The 20,379-nt window shown below is 34.4% G+C and overlaps 1 protein-coding gene and 1 long non-coding RNA gene across 3 annotated transcripts in view; one reads left to right on the forward strand and one right to left on the reverse strand.

Moving 5' to 3' along the window:
• Positions 1–3,392, forward strand: LOC141375792 (E3 ubiquitin-protein ligase RBBP6-like). Of its 2 annotated transcripts, XM_073910716.1 has the most exons (7): positions 11–588; positions 782–878; positions 982–1,057; positions 1,204–1,292; positions 1,369–1,429; positions 1,532–1,671; positions 1,767–3,392. In XM_073910716.1, the coding sequence occupies exons 1-7, from the start codon at positions 429–431 to the stop codon at positions 1,939–1,941; spliced, it is 798 nt and encodes a 265-aa protein (XP_073766817.1). In that variant the 5' UTR covers positions 11–428; the 3' UTR covers positions 1,942–3,392. The 2 variants fall into 2 exon arrangements, with proteins under 2 accessions (XP_073766818.1, XP_073766817.1); XM_073910717.1 differs by lacking the exon at positions 1,369–1,429 and having other exon boundaries at positions 1–588; positions 1,767–3,258.
• Positions 3,323–20,379, reverse strand: part of LOC141375797 (uncharacterized) — a 26,435-nt gene continuing 9,378 nt past the window's right edge. Inside the window, exons 9-12 of the long non-coding RNA XR_012384607.1 lie at positions 20,200–20,254; positions 19,352–19,448; positions 3,974–4,035; positions 3,323–3,865 (exon numbers count right to left, since the gene is read on the reverse strand). This is a non-coding gene — a long non-coding RNA (uncharacterized lncRNA). The remainder of the gene's footprint in view (positions 3,866–3,973; positions 4,036–19,351; positions 19,449–20,199; positions 20,255–20,379) is intronic.

A 20,379-nucleotide genomic window follows, 5' to 3' on the forward strand; every position in this document is an offset into this window, starting at 1 on the left:
AGTTGAATCAATCCCTGAATCATCGACTCACCCGAGTCTTCTTGGCGAAGGCCTGAATCGTTCGTGCAGGGAAACGTCGCTGTGTATTATTATTAAGATATGGCCAACTGTTCTGCTGTTTATTTTATTATACTTATCGCAATGATTTTACTACTACTATCAATAAAATTAATATTAATAATGATAATATTGCCGGAAGTTGTACAGCGCATGCGTCACGTGTTCATCATCAGCATCCATGACAACCGTCCTGTGGGTGTTGTTTGAATCTCGCTGTGTCGATTGGCATCTGATCTCTGCGTCCTCCGTGACAATTTTTCCAGATTATCGATATTATTGATCGTTGGATACGTCGATTGATCGCCTGCTGTTCCCATCACTCAGGTTTGACCCTTTTTATTACGCTGTGCTTTGTGTTTGTGTTCAGTATGTCTTGTGTTCACTACAGGTTCCAGAGTCGACTCACCTACGACTCGCTCCAGTTTGAAGGCCTCAACATCAGCGCGGGGGAGCTGAAGCGGCAGATCATGAGGAGCAAGAGGCTGAAGTTCTGCCAGCTGAAGATCAGCAACGCCCAGACTGATGAAGGTGAGTTGAGGAAAAGACACTTCAACTGTTCTACGCTAACATTAGATGCGTTACATCAGACACTTCTGGAAGCTGTAAGGTGGTGCTGATGCTGACATGTAGGGATGTTTTGGCTGTTTTAAAAGGCTAATGGCTCTCAAAGTATACCGTGCTCCATAATTATGTGCTGATTCTGATTTTATTTTGCTGTCAGAATACACAGATGATGCTCTCATCCCTAAAAACACGTCGGTCATCATCAGACGGATCCCTGCGGCGGGACTGAAGTCCTCAAACAGAAGATTTGTTGGGTAAGTGCTGTGAAATGAGCACACGCGTCCTCTGTTAGATGTTATATGAAGACTCCTGGTCTGTCCCTGGTGTTTTAGTCACACAAGCTCCTTTGTTTTGCAGACATCAAGCTGGACGCTGGCGTGAACCTTCACCTAGAGCTGATCCTTCACTCCTCTCACTGGAGCAGTTGTTGAAGGTATTGAACAAATGAATAGCACAATAGCAAAACGCAATGTAAAGCACACAATATACGCACACGCACTCAGCTTCTTAGGGAGATTTGAGATTGTTTGAAGGGTTGAGGGTGAAAAAGATTCAAATGTGCAAATGCCTGTGAAACAGACTGAGAATCTGGCTGAGGCAAAGGCGTCAGAGGAGGACAAGCTGAAAGCGGTGATGTACCAGTCCAGCCTGTGCTACTACTCCAGCAGGTGAGCGTTCAGACACTGACAGGTTTGCTTTGTGAGAGATGTCTGAGCTGATTCTCATGGTTCTGATGTTCACTAGTGAGGCCATGAGGCTGCTTGGGATCCCGGGACACCACATTAGGCACTGCCCCACTAATGTGGTAACTGGGTTTTCCAAGCTCACGGTTGCTGTGAACTTGAGCTCTTGTCCTCATCAGTCAGATTGTTTGCTCAGAGTTTGACTGTCACTCCTCAATTCACAGGGCAGCCGCTCCGCGCCGCACAAGCGCATCCGGAAGAGCACAGGGATTCCCCGCAGCTTCCTGTTGGAGGTGGACGACCCAGACCGAAAGGGAGTCATGATAGACGGCAGCGGCCGATACGTCATTCCCATCATAGACGCGTGAGTAAACTGTACTTGGCATAGCCGCATGTTCTAGTGTTTGTCCAAATCTCACATGATGTCTGCTTGTGTGTGTTTGCGCTCGATCTGTTCAGTGAGGCCTATGCTGCTGAGAAGAGAAAGAGGCCGACCTTCTCCTGCCAGACCGAGCCTTTGCCCTCCTCGTCCTCAGCAGGTGCGGCATCTTCGGTCCGGGACGCCGGAGGGAAACGGTCCCGCTCCCCATCTTCACCAGAGACGCGCGGCGACCAGAAGAGACCACGTCGCTGAGAGACCTTCATGCAAGAGACCTGGAGCCGACGTGTAAATATTGTACATAGTTTATTAATAAAAGATAATAAAGATTATAGCCGCATGAACTGTGTGGACTGGTTAACCTTCACTCCAGCAGTGCAACAAACACACACACATACAGGCATACATGGTTTATGAGGTCAATGTGACTTTTTGGTGGTTTACGGGGACATACCTTTGCCAACATCCTACGAACATAAAACTTGTGCCAAAATTTTTTATTTGAGCTACAAAAGGCAAACAACGCTTAAAAACAGCAATTTTAGTTTCACAACACACTCAAATTAACTATGTGACATTTTACAGGCTTATGGGGACAGACAAAATCATGGTTTACAAGGTCTGTTTACATGTTACACACAAACCTAGCCCCTTCATGGTTTAAAAGGACTGATTAACACATTTTACATATCACACTATTCTGCTATTGCAGTAAGGGTGACAACAGAACAGACTCTGGCTTTCCTCAGCTAGACACCTGCTAAACCCATCTCAGTTGCTAAGGTTCTGCCTGTCACTTCTTAAATGACAAAATACTATTTTGCTTAAAATACACTTTTGATTTAACAATTCTGTAGGCTTATTGTGTTGTATCAGTTAAACAATCTGTTTAATGTACTGTTGAACAATAACCTGAAAAAGACAGCATTTTAACATTAAAGTATGAAGAGTTAATTGTTTAAGGGCCTTTGCTCTTATTTTATAGGACAGTAGATATTTTGAAAGGCAACTTCAGATAAAAAAAGAACATAATTGGCAAAGAACCTTCAACCATGAACAACCAGAAGCACAACTGTACGATAACATATTCATTATTTTATTCTTTTACTTGGCCAGAGCACAAATGTTCCCCTCTGTGAACTCTGTGTGGAGTTTGCATGTTCTCTGTGTTGGAGTGGGTTTCCTCCAGGTGCTCCGGTTTCCCCCACAGTCCAAAGACAAGCGGTACAGGGGATTGAATACACTAAATTGTCCGTAGTGTGTGTGTATGAGTGTGTATGGATGTTTTCCAGTGATGGGTTGCAGCTGGAAGAACAACCGCAACGTAAAACATATTCTGGATAAGTTGGTGGTTCATTTCACTGTGGAAACCCCTGATAAATAAAGGGGTTAAGCCGAAAAGAAAATGAATGAATGAATGATTACAGCTTATAAACAAACTAATGGTATTTTAAAATTTAATTAAGTCGTTCAACAGATTATTCTTTTTCAAATTTAAATATTTATACTAGAACACAACATGGTAGTGCACTAGAATACTGTCAAATACAAAACATTGCCACTCAATGACAGAAATAAAAAAATAAACTTTTTTAATTTTACTTTTGAAGTCCAGGAAAACAGCAGGGGAACTAAACATGTATATACATTTTATTATGAAATGCATCAACTATTATCGCTCTGACAAGAACAAAAAATAGATGGATAAAAATAGATAAAAAGATAGAAAAAAAGAAAAAAAGATAAAACTAGACATAAAAGTTTGATTCCACAAATTGAATGATACATACAGAATGATATGAACACAAAACAGATTAAAAACTAAATTTCGTAATGTGACAGTAATATAATGTGTTATAATGTGACTAATTAATATCATACACATTTTCACTTTTTTGTCACAGTGACAATATTTGACCATTTTCAAACATGTAAATAAAAAACAAAAAACATGTCTTTTTGCTACTCAACACTGTTGTAAATGTTTAGTCTGAGGGACTGCATTTGTGGGTTATGTATTTTTGTGTGATGGGTATTGCCCAGGCTCATGAAGCAGACGTGGACCTGGACTGTGGAGCAGTACCAGACTGTGGAGTAGTGGCAGACATGGGTTGAGAAGCAGAGGCAAACTGTAGAGCAATGTAGAGACTACCCTAGAGTGATGATGGACTGTGAAGCACTGGCATGGAACAGAAGTGGGTTTGAAAATGGTTAAATATTGTCACTCTGTGACAAGGAAAAAAAATGAAAATGTGTATAATAATAATCAGTCTTTTGAACTCATTACAGCCTTCACGTCTGCTTTTGTCCATGGTCTTCTCATGTAGGTTGTTCTGCCAGTGCTAGAGCCTGAAAGCAAACAAGATGATTAACTGTTAGCATCACTGACTTTTAATAGATCATATCAACTGTTCATCAATATCGTTTAAAAGTCTCTTTCTTGGAAAAAAGGTTAATCCTTAGGTGTGCACTTACACCATGGTTATACATCACACAACTACATGATTTAACAGCAACATATGCGAGTATAACTTTCAGTAGCTGCTTTGAATCATTGTGGACTATTGAAAGTGATATGACCTTTCCATGTAAAGACTTTTCTTAATTTTAAAAAAAGGCAATCAATAATTTCATAATATTCCCTATTATATTTTTCCACTGGAGAAAGTCTTCCGTTTTTTAGTTTAGCTGAATAATAAAAAGGTAAAAACTGCAAAGGTCAATATTATGAGCACAAAAAATAAAATAAAAATATATAAAATTATAAAAATTAAAATTTATTTTTTGATTTTTTTGTCAGCCAGATATCGCAGAGCCCTATTTAAAAATGGCCAGATACAAAAGAGAAAGTGATAAATGGAAGACATTGACGAGAAATGTAGCATAGGAAAAAGCATTTGTGCATTTGCGCTACAAGCACTGCGATAGAAAGTCTGAACGTGTATTGAGTGCTGCTGGAAACATTGCGACTCCAACTAGGTCTGCTTAATCCAGACAATGTGTCAGCATGTTAGCTTTTCTGTCAAATAATTTACCAAAAACAGTGGAGAGTTAGTAGCCTACGCTGTTTTTTCCTCAACATCTCATTTATATTGTTATCAATAGGCTAATATTTTTTGTTCTTCTTTTTATTATTATCATTATTATTATTATTAGTTACTATTTATATTATCACTGATACTGAAAAGTGTTATTTAGGCTATTTGTGAAGTTCTTAAAAATGTAACATTTAATTATTATACTGGAGGGGGGAACCAGTGAATATTGTCCTCACCACTTAAAAAAATGTGTAAATAAAAACAAAAAAAAAAAAACTAAAAATAAAGGATAAAAGGAAAAGCATGCTCTTCATCATTTTTCATAATCTGATTTGTACATGCTGCTGTGTGTGTGCACTTAGGCTAGACGAGCAGAGTACACACATCTAAAGTTATCTTACTGTGAGCGTTTTAATGGTCAAATAGGTGTCAAAATGCTGTGTTCAGTGATCATTTATAAGAAGCTTAAAGCACAGTTTGTTTCATATTTTTATTCTATTGTACATATTTCCCTTTGCTCATTTACAGGGAGGAAAATAACTGCATATATACAGTTGAAATCCGAATTATTAGCCCTCCTGAATTATTAGCAACCATTTTCCACCAATTTCTGTTTAATGGAAAGAAGATTTTTTTTTCAACCCATTTCTAAACATAATAGTTTTAATAACTAATTTTTTATAACTGATTTCATTCATCTTTGTTATGATGACAGCACATACTTTACTATATATTTTTCAAAGTACAAGCATTCAGATTAAAGTACAATTCAAAGGCTTAATTAGGATAATTGGGCAAGTCATTAATATTGACCTTAAAATAGGTTTCAAAATATTTAAACCTGCTTTTATTCTAGCCAAAATAAAACAAATAAGACTTCCTCCAGAAGAAAAAAAATATTATAGAAAATACTGTAAAAAAAATCCTGAATTTGTTAAACATCCTTTTGGAAATATTTATTACAAAAATATAAATAAAAAATTCACAGGAGCGCTAATAATTTTGACTTCAGCTGAAAAATCGTTTTGAATAATCTTGTTTGCAATTATGACAAAAATAATCGTGATTATGATTTTTCCCATAATAGAGCAGCCCTTACTGTATGTGTAATGTAGCCTACAGTAGATTATGTGATGTGATCAATTAAAAAATACATTTTCTTTTTTCTTAGTAATAAACATGCTTTTACACTATACTGTATGCTTTAGAAAAGATACAATAGATGGTGAGAAGTATAGCCCCAGGCTGCAAAAATTAAACAAATATAAGAATGAAGTTGTTTAGCCTTTATAGCGCCCTATTAAATTGTGTTGGGGTAAAAAGAATGTTTACATTTCTTTGACTATCATGGCGATGTTATTACCTCAAATCTTAAACATGCGCACATTGCAAGAAATGAAAATCGCGTCACAGCACACACTACAAAATATTAAGGTTATCGAGTCAATGAAACACATCACCTGATTGCAGTATAACTTGCTTTATCAATAATTATTATTATTTATTATAGGCCAGGTTACAAATATTTGAAAATCTGTCACTACATGCCAAACACTCAAAATAGGTTCCCTTTTGCATAGCTATTAGTGGCAGTTATGAATTAAATAAATGGGCATATCGGCACGTAAGGTGAGTCGCCTATTATTTATCGTCTGTTTATTTTTCTCTGTTCATTTCTTTCACATGCATGCAGAGTGAACAGTCTGTGCTGTTTCTGCTTGTTTAATAGAGCGCCTCCTCTTATAGCCGGCCTATTTCGGTATAAAGGACAAAAAAATTTTTTTTATATACTGTATGCTATTCTATCCCCTATATTAAACACAGCAAATGTATAATTAAATATTAGAAACATAAATATTTTAAGTTTCTAAAAGCACATTTTAATGTTTAAGCATTGTTTATTGGCCGTCGGCGTCGATGATGTGCACCTCTCAAAAAATGTAACTACAAGTCGCAACGACACAGAGCGCAAGGTCGTGATTTGTTTGATGGTCGTGATTGGTCGGCTTGGCAGCGCTGACAAGTCTGGGGGCGGGACCAAGAGCCGTGCGAGTGGTGCGAGCCCAATAGAGCGATTGTTTACACGTGTGGAGTCCCATGAAGGAGCTCTGGATAGAAAGTTTTGTTTTGTGTTTATCTCATAGTTAAAGTTGTTCCACGTCCGCCGGTTCCAGCCTCAAAATGAGCGAGTTTGAGTCACTTGCATGTTCAGGAAGCGTTTAGAAAAAACAAAACAACAGCGAAGAAACTCAACACAGAGGAACATTAACACCTCACTGCCAACTAGCGTTTTGAAAGTGTTAATGCAGACCAACAGAGACATTGCGCAGAAGTAAAATAAACAGCTACGCGGGTTGCATGTGCCGTGGGTTACGCCGATCATAACGCAGAAGTATAAACCAGGCTCTATAAACTTTAATTTCATAAGTGCATACAATATAATATTAATAATAATAAGACAATTAGCATGTTTATCAAGGTGAACGACATGCAGTGAGTGGATAATTCCATATGTGCAATATGTACATTTAAATCTCTCCATTTTGCTGTAATGGCTGTGCTGTGTTTGACTGGCAATAGCTTTTAGATTATAACCCGCGACCCACTTATTAATATGCAGCCTTTTTTGATTACATGGGGCCAGTTGCACCAGCAGTGTGTAAGTTAAAATGAAGCCTAGTTGTGACTTAAAGGGACACTAATTTACAATGTACGCACTACTAAATATTTCTGTGTTGCAGCATTTCACTCAGTTTAAACCTAACGCTGTGTTCCAACTAAAAATTTACCGCAGCCTCCCCCCATGTATAATGGTAGAAAAGAGATGACGGTGAGATTAGTTTACATCGAGGAGCTTGCGATGATCTCCCTCTATTCACAGCCTTATTTTCTTCCTAAATCTCGCATTTCTTTCGGTTTGTGAATGAAGAGTTTAATTTTGTTTCAAGAAATGTTTTGTGTTAACATACATTTCTTTATGACTGGGTTTTTTCTCCCTGCTATTTTTTCTTTAACGTGTAGAATATTTAAAAAATCAAGTTTTATGTTTTGATAACTTTGTGTAATTTGTGTGCATTCACAGCAAATTTTCAAAGAACAGTTATATGTAGATGCATTAGTTGCAGAATTCTAAATCAGTTTAACGATTGAAACACTTTTTATTTGATATTAGGTGATTTAATGCAACTATGTATGACTTTACGGAGAGCTTATGACCTTACTAACTACGGTTTGCCTTAAGAGCATGTGGTGCAACCGAAGTGAAAACAACTTTAGTTATAAACATGCCAGTAGTTATTATTATTATTATTATTATTATTACTACTACTTCTATTATTATTAGGCAATTTTCTGAAGCAACCCCTGTAACCAATTTAGTGCTTTTGGGTTGTTGTTGTTTTCGGTTAAAGCGCAATGCCCCATTAACACCTCAGACAGGCTGCTTCATTAATAGCCAAACATTTTGTTTGAGATGAGGGCAGGGGTATATCTTGAGTATATTTCACAAGCAAGGTTGACACAAAATCCCCGGTTATATACCTTTTACCTATAGGCCAACTTCTGGTAATGTAGGCTTATATAGGCTGTTTCTATTCACAGCAACTTATGGACTGAACTACGTGTTAATTAAAATTTCTATATTAGGCTCGTAGCAATTGATATTGGGAGTCATGGAATATTGTTTGCATTTATTTTGCATATTGTTTGCAATATCCTACTTTAATAATAATAATAATAATTAATATTATATTAAAAAGTTTTTTCTATTTCTAAATAAATAGCCTACTGTAAATTAGGCCTACAACCATTAATGATTTATATATGAAATTAGAAATGAAATTCTTAATAATATTTGTAAAGGAAACAAATATAGGTCTTATATGTGCCGTTATATATATTTCAATTAATATGGAATATAAGTGCATGTTTTCACCAAAACTATGATAGATTTTTTTTTTAAATGTGTGATTGTGTAAAACAATATACTTTGCAAATAAAATAATGTTTTTTTTTTCTCTCTCTCTAAAGAAATTGTTACCACCTCGTTTAGAGCATCATTATGGGCATTTTACGTTATAACTAATGTGGGTCAAACAATAGATCTGTGACAGAGAAACTACAGGTTTTGGGACACACTCGTCACTACATCGTTCTTTTCCCAAACGACACATTGTACTATGATATTTCTGCCGCGAGTTACGTTGTTGTTTGGGAAACCCAGCCCTGGTGCAGAGCCAGAGGAAGAAGCGTGCTGCGCTTGTGGAGCAGATAAGAAGCAAGAGAAACTTCTAGACCAGGGGAGAGTTTCCCAAACAACGACATATATCTGAATGAAGGGGTAATCTACTGTATTTTAGCCTAATTATTATTTCTAATGTTTACACACTGTGAAATAGGCTAATCCAATCTTAAAAAAACACACACACTAAATCATTTTTTGTGAATTGTTTTTATTCCAAGCTAAATAACATTTTAGAAAATGTTGCATATCAAGCTGTTGGTATCTCCTCGCGGTTGAAATTGGCTGTTATGCGAAAAAAAACAAAAACAAATATTAGCTCGCAGGCTAGTTGCTTTTTAGATTTAATTTAAGCCTATATTCAGCTGACAGCGCACACTCAGCCGCGATACAGAGAGAAAAAGTAAATAATAGATTCTTTAATGTAAACGACTAAGAAAAACTTCGGCTATATACTCGGGAGAGGACGTAATGAGATCTAGACTGGCTGTAAAATATATACACCAATAGTAATAGTTAATCAACGCATTTTATTTAAAAAAAATCTACTCATTTTAATATTGCGATTTTTACATTTTTTAGAGAATGTCTGTTTTTATTAACTTTTCTGTCATTTATTTCAAATTTGTCATTATTTTATTAATTTGATGATGTTAATATTTTACATAGGCTATTTTATATACACATCTAAAATCATTCAAATTAAGGTTGTGACGATGAGGAAATTTCCCCACCGGTTAATCGACATGTGACAACACCGGTAATACCGGTATCATAGTGGGGGTCGGGGTTTCCTCTTTTCTTTCTGCTTTTAAATAGCTTATAAATGCATATAATACTTTCACTTTCAGTTTTGCGGGAATTGCCAATTCGGCGTAAATTGTTTGAATGGACGAATGTGATGAATGTTAGAATGTTTTTAAAACGAATAAGAAAATAAAATAGCAAGATAAGTAATTAAATTGCACAAAGTTTAAATAAGATTAAACGAATGAACAAGAAACAAATATAAAAGAAAAGCTTTCAAAATTACATTACAAAAATGACAGGTTGACACAGTCTTTAAAAAAAAATAAAAAATAAAACATTGTAAATTGGCATTTATTAACAGTGAGGTTTACTTGTTCTTTGCGAGGAATCCTGGCCAATATGTTGACCATCTCTGGCTTAAGATGGGATCTTGTGGGGCTTACTATGTTCCCCATCGTGCTGAACACACCCTCAGATGAGCAGCTTGTTGCACGTAAAGATACTTTTTGGTTACATTTGCTAACAGGGGGAACATGTTTGGTTGTCTTTTGTTGTCCTACCTGACTTCAATAGAGTGGAGGAACTATGACGTCAATTTGTATGCAAAAACCCGGAAGCGAGTTAGCATTTTAGCACTTCCGGTTCCCTCGTCCCAAAGTCAATGGGTTTTTTGAATGGGGTTTCAGTAAAATCGCTCAAATAAGGTCCGTGGCTAACACCAACTCAATATACTTTCACGTTTTGTTCTACGACATAAAACACATCAGTTACAGCACACTCTTCAACTTTTAAATCGATTATGCTTCTTTAAAAAGACGGTTGCTATCAAGTTGCTAAATGAGACTACAGGCTGCGTCGGGGGCATTATACGTCATCGAGCTGATCTGGTCTGGAGCGCAGCTCGCTTGGGCGTTTGGATTAGTCTGTGATTTAAGTATTTTCAGAATAGTATTTTATAGTTTGTTGTATTATTCTAATTGAGAATTCAGATTGTGTGTAGATAATTCCTTCACATGTAAAGGCTGTCGAGACAGATTCATTTGTTGATCATTCATTTTAATTAAACGATAATATGAAGATACTGCTCAGTTTCTTTCCTGCTCTCAGTAATGCAAACGTGTGAATAAATGTGTAAAAATACATGCATGTTAACTGTCATTTTAACGTGATCAAGTGATTTCTCGTCTTTTTTTCTTCATCAACACATTTAACTCTGTCATAACTGCAATATTTACACTCCTCCATAAAACGTATAGCAGATGTGACTGTATTGGGCTGTTTTTCGCTGTACTTCGTGACACAAAAGGAATATTGAATGTTATTCTGTGTCCATGATGATGAAACCTGCAGGCATTTGATAGACTTGTTCCTCCTCACGCCGTCGTCTGTTAAGGTAAGCGGGCTGTGTGCACGCGAGCGATACACTTATTTAAATATGTCTCATAATAATACTATATAGGCACATTTATACACATTTTTTAAACTTTTAGAACAACCGCAAAGCAAAACATGTATTTCCCACGTAAAAACGATCCAAAAGGCACAAAGGTCTATGTGTGTTTGCGTATTTATTAGTTTATAATATATAGCGTGGATTACAATATAATATACTGAGAGATTAACTCTTTGTCATGGACGTTATTTCTAAAAATAAGCTTGATAAGTCGTCTGTAGTAGGGTGGGGCTGACGTCACTGACGAGCGCCCCGAGGGCGCTGTAGTCCGTTTATAGCCTTATGTTAGCTTTTTAAGTCTTGCGTTTGCATTTAAGATCCAAAAGTGCTCAATGTTATATTTTCGTGTGACAATTATCCGGCTGAACAAAACGTGTAAGTGTAATGAACAGTGTTTGAACACAGAGCGTATTATTCGCAATCTTCGAAAACCCTATGGGAAAATCCTATAGGGATTTCCACGAGGGAACCAGTTTTATGCTAGCAGCCGATTAGCCTACAAAGTGACGTCATAGTTCCTAGTTCCTCCACTCTATTTCTTAATGTATTATTTAGCCTATTGCATTATATATTAATAGCTTAGTCCTTATGAACAATCCGTTTATAAAATAGCCTTATTAACGAATTTATAGGCTAGTGAAGAATAAACCGAATATGAAATATGATCCTTGCATAATGATCACAACTAAACAAGCTAGCACTCATTTTATATATAAACTTTAAATAAAAAAGAAAGAAATGTTAAGAAATTAAACATTGTGTAAAAAATCTAAAGACAGGCTAAATAAAAGTAATTTTATTTAACAGGCTAAAAAAATAATCAACATGTAAATGTATAAATATTTCGATAAGTATTGTTATGGAATATTTATAACTATATGATCTTGCTTTTTTGGTTATATCCATACAAGCTTTGAGCTCTCTTACAAGCACAGTTGACAGGCGCAGGTGTCTTATGTCACTGTCAGTGGCGGATTACACACAGCATACTCTGGCAAGATGTTTTATTTGTTGCCGATTGGCGTGTTGTTCCTTTTTTAAAACACCTTTTGTTTTTAAAATCCCTCAAGGTAATGTTGTCTATCGAGTTATATAGTCTCCCTCGGAGATATTGTAGTTCAGTAACATGCTTCGCAGCATATAACCGTGAAGCTTAAATAGGCTGAGCATATTTTTATTAATTTTAAGACACATTAATACAAACTAGCCACCGTTTGATTTTTTTTCGTTTACGTATATTTTTATCAATCGAAAAATGCAATGAATAGTTTAATTTGGTTTTCATTTTATTAGAATTAATATAATTAATAGGCTACACAACTCCTATTGGCTCGAATTGCGTTTTGACAGATAAGGCGTGACTTTCTGGCTCAAAGATATTTGTGCCTGTTAATTTCAGCGCTGTATTTTGAAAGATTTCGCAAAGGCTTCAGCTGTTCTACCTGTCAGCTGGTACCAGCCTCAGTTTTGCGACTTGACCTGTGTGGCGTTTCGATGTCTGAATGATAGCGAGAGAGAGATGAGATCAGACCTCAGATTCGATGTGTTGCCGCACTTCACAGTTACTTTATAGCAATTTTTAATATTGGCTCACCTAAATTAACTTTTCATTTATTAAAAGCCGAAATATTTCCAGACAGATGAAGCAACTTTCGGTTTTTAAAGACAGCGGCCTCAGTGATAAAAGACGCGCGCACACAGGTTACATTCTTGTAGGCATATTCATCTTTTATTTTTTTACATGAAATGCATAAAGTGCAAAAAAAGAAGAGCTGAACTTCGGAAAAAGTGCTCACTTCAGTTGCCGTGATGATTGCTTTGTTTCTCTGCAGTTGGCTTGTCGATGGCGCGGCATTGCTACATCATTCTTGTTTTAATAAAAATAAGATATTTATTATTAAACACTGTGAGATGATGGTCGCGTGATTTTTAAAATGAGAGTATGCCTTGCATATTTATTCTCACGTGATAAATGAAATATGACGCATTACTATGTTCAGATTTTAATTATAAAGCATGCTCTGGCCTTAAGTAAATTATTACGAATTCTATTTTCCATTTAATTAAAATAAATATTTAATAAAAAAATAAATAAATAAAACGAATACTTAGAAAAAACAAATGTGAGGACGGTGTCACGGTAAAAACGTGATGTCACCGGTGTTGCGTCTTAAAACCGGTATCACCGTCAACACCGTCTATCGTGGCAAGCCTAATTTGCTTTTTTAACTTGTGAGAGAAAAGCGAATTTTACCTGTCAGTGGCTGCACATTGCTCCTAAATAGCATAAAGCATTTCTTTCTTTTGTAACATTCTTTTTTTTTTTTTTTACTTTAACCCATTAAAAGAAAAAGTGTCATAATAAATACAATTATTATTAAAAATGCAATTAAGTTTTGTCTGTCGCATAGTTAACTATGTGATGTGGGTAAATGGTGTTTCAATGCTGCAAGTCCTATATTTCAAACCTGCGGGAAGCACTGTAATTGATCGTTTTTTTTTCCCAATAAGGTGGTTTAATAAATACATTACAATTTTTAATTAAAAGTTATTCACATTAAATAATAATAATAAAAAACATTGGTTTAAAGAATGTTAAAAACGCAGGATTATGTTTTAAATAACTCCAAATCGAGGCATTCATTTTAGGCCTCTACAAACTACAAAACGTCAATGCAAATTAATGCAATACTATATGTAAAAACAAACTATTATATACTATAGTGGCCTATAAAAAATGGTCAATATTGCCTTATTTCTCGTCTCGCTCAGCACATGTGCATTGAATCGCAAGTGACAGATACAGAGGAAATTAATAAAAATAATATAGGCTAGATTTAAAATAATATAGCCCACCTAGCAGTTTTCTTTAAAATTATAATAGGCCTGTATATAAAAATGGACTGAAAATTCTTGTAGGCCTTTTGTGATGTTCAGTTATAAAAATGCTTATCTGTACATTTGTAAAACTGTCCTGTTTAGGCTATACTGCTTCTGCTTTTGAAAAGGAAAAAAATAGTCTGGGCTATACTTTGAATTAATCAAAAACAGTTATAGGTTCAGTTTGAAATTTAACTTGATAAACAGTTAATAATGGCACCTGATGTTCAAAGAAACATCAATGGGGCGTCGATTAGGGATGTTCGGTTCTGGGTTTTTTGGATGAGACTCTTAACTCCTAATTTTGGAGTCGGTGGAATAAATAATGCATTCACTTAAAATAGTGCAAGGATTAAATATGCTGTCTCATATCGCACTTTACACAATGCTACTACGTCAATTCCAACATTGTGTTGTTCTCTGGTCAGATAAAACCAGCAGTAAATCATTTCCAGCCAAAATAAAATAGTTATCAACCTAAACTTTTTTACAGCATATTTTAATTGTCTAGTTTAACTAGTTTAGTTTAACTTAGAAAATTACAATGCAATCTTGGAGACATAAAGTTAAAACATAATTTTAATATCAAAATGTTTAATGGAAAGATGAGTGGCAGTTCATTAACAAATAATCCCAACTGAGCCCAAACAATGTTAAAAACTATATAGAATAGTCTAATTATTTAGTATAGTCTAAGTATCTAAATACTTTACAGAGAGAATAAAATAATCTGTGGTTGTTCATTTCTTTGTTTATTGATCGGTTGAAGTGTCAAAAAATAAAGTAGCTAGCTTCTTCATTTGATTTAATGACCAATTAAATATTAAACCACATACATGAAATATTTAACTTAAATAATTCATTCATAAACAAACCTAAAATAATAAATAAAAGCAGTGTGACAGAGCAGTATATGCTTTAAGGCACAGTCTCTCTTATAAATGTGGTTTTCTTTAAAGTGTACTTTTAAATAGCTCATTAGTTTACTCTTAAATATTACTGTTTGTTTGTGCAATTTGTTAATTATTGTAATTTAATAAAGGTGTGTTAATGAGACGGCGGAAGAAAAGGAGTGACTCAGACCTAGTTTTTGAACATTTTACCTTGACTATATTTTTATTTAAAAATCCTCTTTTGGAAGTTTTTGCGTTCCCTCGCAGATGTTTTGCGTTCTCGCAAAACTGTTTTTCCACAAACACTTCCTGTTCACTTCATACATGTCAACCCTCCTGTTTTACCAGGATTCTCCCAAGCCTTCCGTTTTTGCTGTGATTCTCCCATATTTCTCTTTCTTTCCATTAAAGCTGTGGGTCGATCATCGCTCTTCATATGCAACCTGTGAATTAGCGAATGCATGTATACGGATGTGCTAGGTATGATAAACTGATCCCAGATCAGCTTCTATACACACCATTTAAAGCGACACCTCTGTTATCAAACAAGTGATGAGCAGCAAATGAATATCTCATTTTCTTTTATTTCATATCAGAGGTGTCAATTTAAGAATGCACAGATCTATAATGAAAGTATTCCATTACTTAAGTAACTGTTTGTGCTCATTTAAGAGAAAATGAGTTGTGTTTAAAATAAAACACACAGGACGAACATGTTTACATATTGTTAAGTATATTTGTCTGTTTAAACACAGATCTGAATCCTGCACTTTAGCTCCTCTTTAAATGGCATGTACAGAAGTTGATCTGGGATCAGTTTATCATTCCCTGATTCAGAGGTTGCATATGAAGGGCGATGATCAACCCACAGCTTTTAATGGAAAGAAAGTAAATGCAGACATTTTTATATTTGTTTCAGAATGCTTTCAAAAATAAAAATATATGAGAAATATGGGAAAATACTTAACAATAGTATGATAGAGGGATAGAATGGTAAAATACAGGAGGGCTGACAGGTATGAAGTGAACAGGAAGTGTGGATAACGCAAAACATCTTTGTGAGGGAACAAAAACTTAAAAATATATATATATATATATTCCTATCACTGTTTTTTTTTCTACCATCCTTTTTTTTTCTCCCACTCAGTTTTTTTTTCTTCCACCCAATTTTTTTCTTCACCATCACGTCCCTTCCGAGTCTCCGTACTAATGCCTTAAAATGTAACTTAATAAATTTTTTTTAATGACATTTGATTGTAACATTTAACTTTTTCCTAACACTGATTTTGGTTGGTTAAGGTTTTGTGAAGCGTGATTCAGTAATGCTGATTTTACTATATTTATTTACCGGTTATAGAATAGTCTAACCGTGGATTAGCTTGCATGTATGGGCATAGTTTGACGTCTTTACCTAAAACTTTAAACCTTTATAGGCCTATTATAGGCCCATATAAGGATAATAAAATTTGATATAAAGCACTCGTTTGGCAATGAACCATGATCTGTCTGCGTTGATAAATGGTATAAAATCAATAATAGCAAAACTGCATATCATTATTACTATAAAAAAGTATATTACTGCCTTGAGTCAGTAACTTAGGCAGTAATGCAAAGTAATAATTAATGTGAATAAATAGCCTAAATGAAAGGAACAAGAGGGACCAAAATTAGTCATGGGATTAAAATGCCTCCTCAGTTATGATATCCTGGCGCCGGGCCTGCTACCTTCGCAAGTATATTATAAACATACGGGAAGTAGGGCTATGCAATTAATCGAAAATTCGATTTTGATTATGGCTTCAAACGAATATGAAAATCATTAATCGAGATAAAACGATTGTTGCATCATATATCGTCCTCTTTTCAGTTGTACACATTTGTTGCTCTGCAAAGCTCAGTTTCACGTGAATATTACTAAAAGCATGCATTGTAATTTTGCAGCACGGCATGTGCATCATTCATTGATGTACATTCGAATCATTCATGTTTTAAAAGCATGAATGAGACCGCATGGTTTGTGTATGCGGCACACACATATTCGCACACTGTGTGCTCAGAGCAAAGCACACACATCTAAAGTTATCTTAATGTGAGCATTTTAATGGTCAAATAGGTATCAAAACGCGATGTTCAGTGATTATTCATATTAACTCTCATTTAAGTAATAAACAAACTAGTTGAGAATCAAAAGACATGTGAAAGAGAAACCATAAATCAGAACCGTACTGCTCTTAAAGTGAAAGTGCGTGATATTCCTGCTGCCGACTGTTTTTACCATTAATCAAACAACAAAAGAAGACAATCCCTCACTGTTCTTGTCTGAAGGACTTTAGTAGCTATAATCAAAGTTTTTTTTTTTTTACAGTGAAGATGCTTAAAGCACAGTTTGTTTCATATTTTTATTCTATTGTACATATTTCCCTTTCCTTTGCAGGGAGGAAAATAAATGAATACAGTTGAAATCTAAATTATTAGCCCTACTTTCCCCCCCAATTTCTGATTAATGGAAAGAAGATTTTTTTTAACCCATTTCTAAACATAATAGTTTTAATAACTAATTTTTTATAACTGATTTCATTCATCTTTGTTATGATGACAGCACATATTTTACTAGATATTTTTCAAAATACAAGCATTCAGATTAAAGTACGATTCAAAGGCTTAATTAGGATAATTGGGCAAGTCATTGTATACCAGTAATTTCTTCTGCTGACCATCAAAAACTATTTTGCTTAAGGGAGCTATTAATATTGACCATAAAATAGATTTCAAAATATTTAAACCTGCTTTTATTTTAGCTGAAATAAAACAAATAAGACTTCCTCCAAAGGAAAAAATATTATAGGAAATACTGTGAAAAATTCCTGAATCTGTTAAACATCATTTGGGAAATATTTATAAAAAATAATAATAATAATTTCACAGGAGCCCTAATAATTTTGACTTGAACTGATAATCATTTTGAATAATTGTGATTAAAATGATGACCAAAAAAATCGTGATTATGATTTTTCCCATAATAGAGCAGCCCTAGCGGGAAGCACTGTAATTGATAAAAAAATAAGGTGTGTATTAAGGACATTTCAGTATTTATTAAGTGTTGTCCACAATAAATAATAATCATATTAATAAAAACACTGATTTAAAAAGTATTTTGTGACACCTACATCTATCATTACAAACACAGGTTTGTTTTAAAATAATAACTCTGTACCAAAGCGTTTATTTTAGGCCTGTATAAACTATAAAACATCTCTGCAAATTAATGCAATGCAATATAAAAAACAAAATTCAATATTTTGTCAATATTGCCTTGTCTCTCAGCGCACAGGCACACGCACTGAACTTCAAGTAACAGACAGAAAAAATAATTTAAAATAATGTAGCACACCTTGCAGCTTTCTTTAAAATTATGATAGGCCTGTATATAAAAATAGCGCCAGACCGTTTCTCAGTATTTCGCTGGTAATGTTTTTAAATAAATAATTAGGCCTACTTAAATATTAATTTGCTATTAATGTACAGTAATTGAGACAAAATAACATAATAGTAAAATATAAATATAATAAAAGTAAAATAAGAGTAATAATAAGAAAAAAATAAGATTTTTAATAGGTAAAAGTAAGAGTAAAATATAATCAACAAAATGTAAATTAAAACTGTGAATTAATAGGTATATAAAAAGCTTATTTATTGACCATCTTAGTCCTATCACTTTAAAATAACAAACACTGTTTATCACTCTACGACGCAATAGTTTTTATTCATAACAATTTGCTTTTGTATGTTATTATTAGCAGTAATAATTATTATATCCATATTTATATTTGTTTTATTAAAAAAAAGCTTAGATTTGCCCACCTGCAGGTTTTAGACCATATGCGGGCAACATGTTTTTTAGGATATAACTCAGGTTTATGACAACACTTAGTTATTATTGTTCATTTATTCATTTGCTGAAAATTAGAACTGCATTTAGAAATAGTTTTGAAACAAATACTTGCGCTTAACAAACGCAACTAATTATTATTATTAGGCTAACTGATGTCTGTGCGTAAAGATTTTCCAATCCACCAAGAGCGAAAGTGAAAGTAGATCATTTATCTCTCATTCTCGCGCGGTAGATGCTCTGTTTAACAGTTTTCTGTTAAAAATAACTGTTAACTGTTTGCTTGTGAAATGCTCAGTTTTTCCACTTAAACTTACTTTACGTCATGTAAATAGCAAATGCGCTTATGGCACGATGCAAGGCTATTAAAGGGAATGGGAGATGAGACTCTGATTGGTTTATTCTCAAAATACACCTATAACTCATTAAGAAAATAAACTCAACCCTTTAGATCATGCTTAAAATTTGCTTAAAATAAAAAAGGCCTAAAATGCACATTATTTTTAAAGTAATTTTAGTTACTTAGTTTCTTCCTGCATTGTTATTGACAGAAATTCTTAACATCACCACCATCACTGTCTGGCTTCCTGGATTTCTGTCAAGATTCACCTGTTATTTCCTGAAGGGAAAAAGTGAGAGAGACATTATTATTCACTTATTTAAATTATTTAATTATTTTAATTATTATTAGTTTATTTTCTTAATAAATTAAAACGTGCACTCATTGACTTCCATGTTATTATTTTTCCTACTATTGGACTTTTCTACTTTACAAGTTTATTTTTTCTGTTAAACGAAAAACAAGGTATTTTGATGGAAGAAGAAAACCTGCAATCATTGACTTCCAAAATAAAAACACCAAAAATATGGAAGTCAATGAGTACAGGTTTTCATCTTCCATCTTCTTTTGTGTTTAACAGAAAAAATAAACCCATAAAGGGTGTGCAAATGATGACACATTTGTCATTTTTGGGTATGAGCCAGTCACAGAGTTGTTTTCTACAGAGGTTTGTTAATTCTTGACAAAAGAATTAACAAACCTCTGTAAAAAACAACTCTGTGTTGGTCAAAGCGACTGGCTCATGGAGGTACTAAAACAGAAAAGCAAAGATAAAGAAAATTCAACATTCGTTTACTTACTTTTAAAGTCTCGCATAACAAACCATGCCCTCATAAACCATGAAGAAACACATGTTATAATAGTCTACTGCTAGCACCATGTAAACCTACACATACTGTGTCCTCATAAACCATGAAGAAACACAGATTGAAGGAAGTGAAGGATGAGCAAATGATGACAAAATTGTCATTTTTGGGTGAACTATCCTTTTAAGGAGTGTCAAAATAGCATTACAAAAGAATTAACAAACCTCTGTAGAAGACAGCTCTGTTTGTGTTTGTCAAAGTGACTGACTTATAGAGGTGCTGAAAGAGAGAAGTAAAGAAAGATGAAGAAAACATGAAATTCGCTTACTGAAAGCTTTAAGTCTTGCAAAACCAATCATGTCCTCATAAACCATGAAGAAACACACACGTTATAAAATAACAGT

The sequence above is a fragment of the Danio rerio genome, chromosome 8 (assembly GCF_049306965.1).
Source record: "Danio rerio strain Tuebingen ecotype United States chromosome 8, GRCz12tu, whole genome shotgun sequence".
NCBI lineage: Eukaryota > Metazoa > Chordata > Actinopteri > Cypriniformes > Danionidae > Danio > Danio rerio.

What these genes read in the sequence shown, in the direction of transcription:
- LOC141375792 (XM_073910716.1), top strand. Translation starts at nt 429, where the DNA reads ATGTCTTGTGTTCACTACAGGTTCCAGAGTCGACTCACCTACGACTCG. An exon ending in CTGTGCTACTACTCCAGCAG is followed by an intron (nt 1,293 to 1,368) that starts GTGAGCGTTCAG and finishes GATGTTCACTAG; the next exon opens with TGAGGCCATGAGGCTGCTTG. An exon ending in GGCACTGCCCCACTAATGTG is followed by an intron (nt 1,430 to 1,531) that starts GTAACTGGGTTT and finishes CTCAATTCACAG; the next exon opens with GGCAGCCGCTCCGCGCCGCA.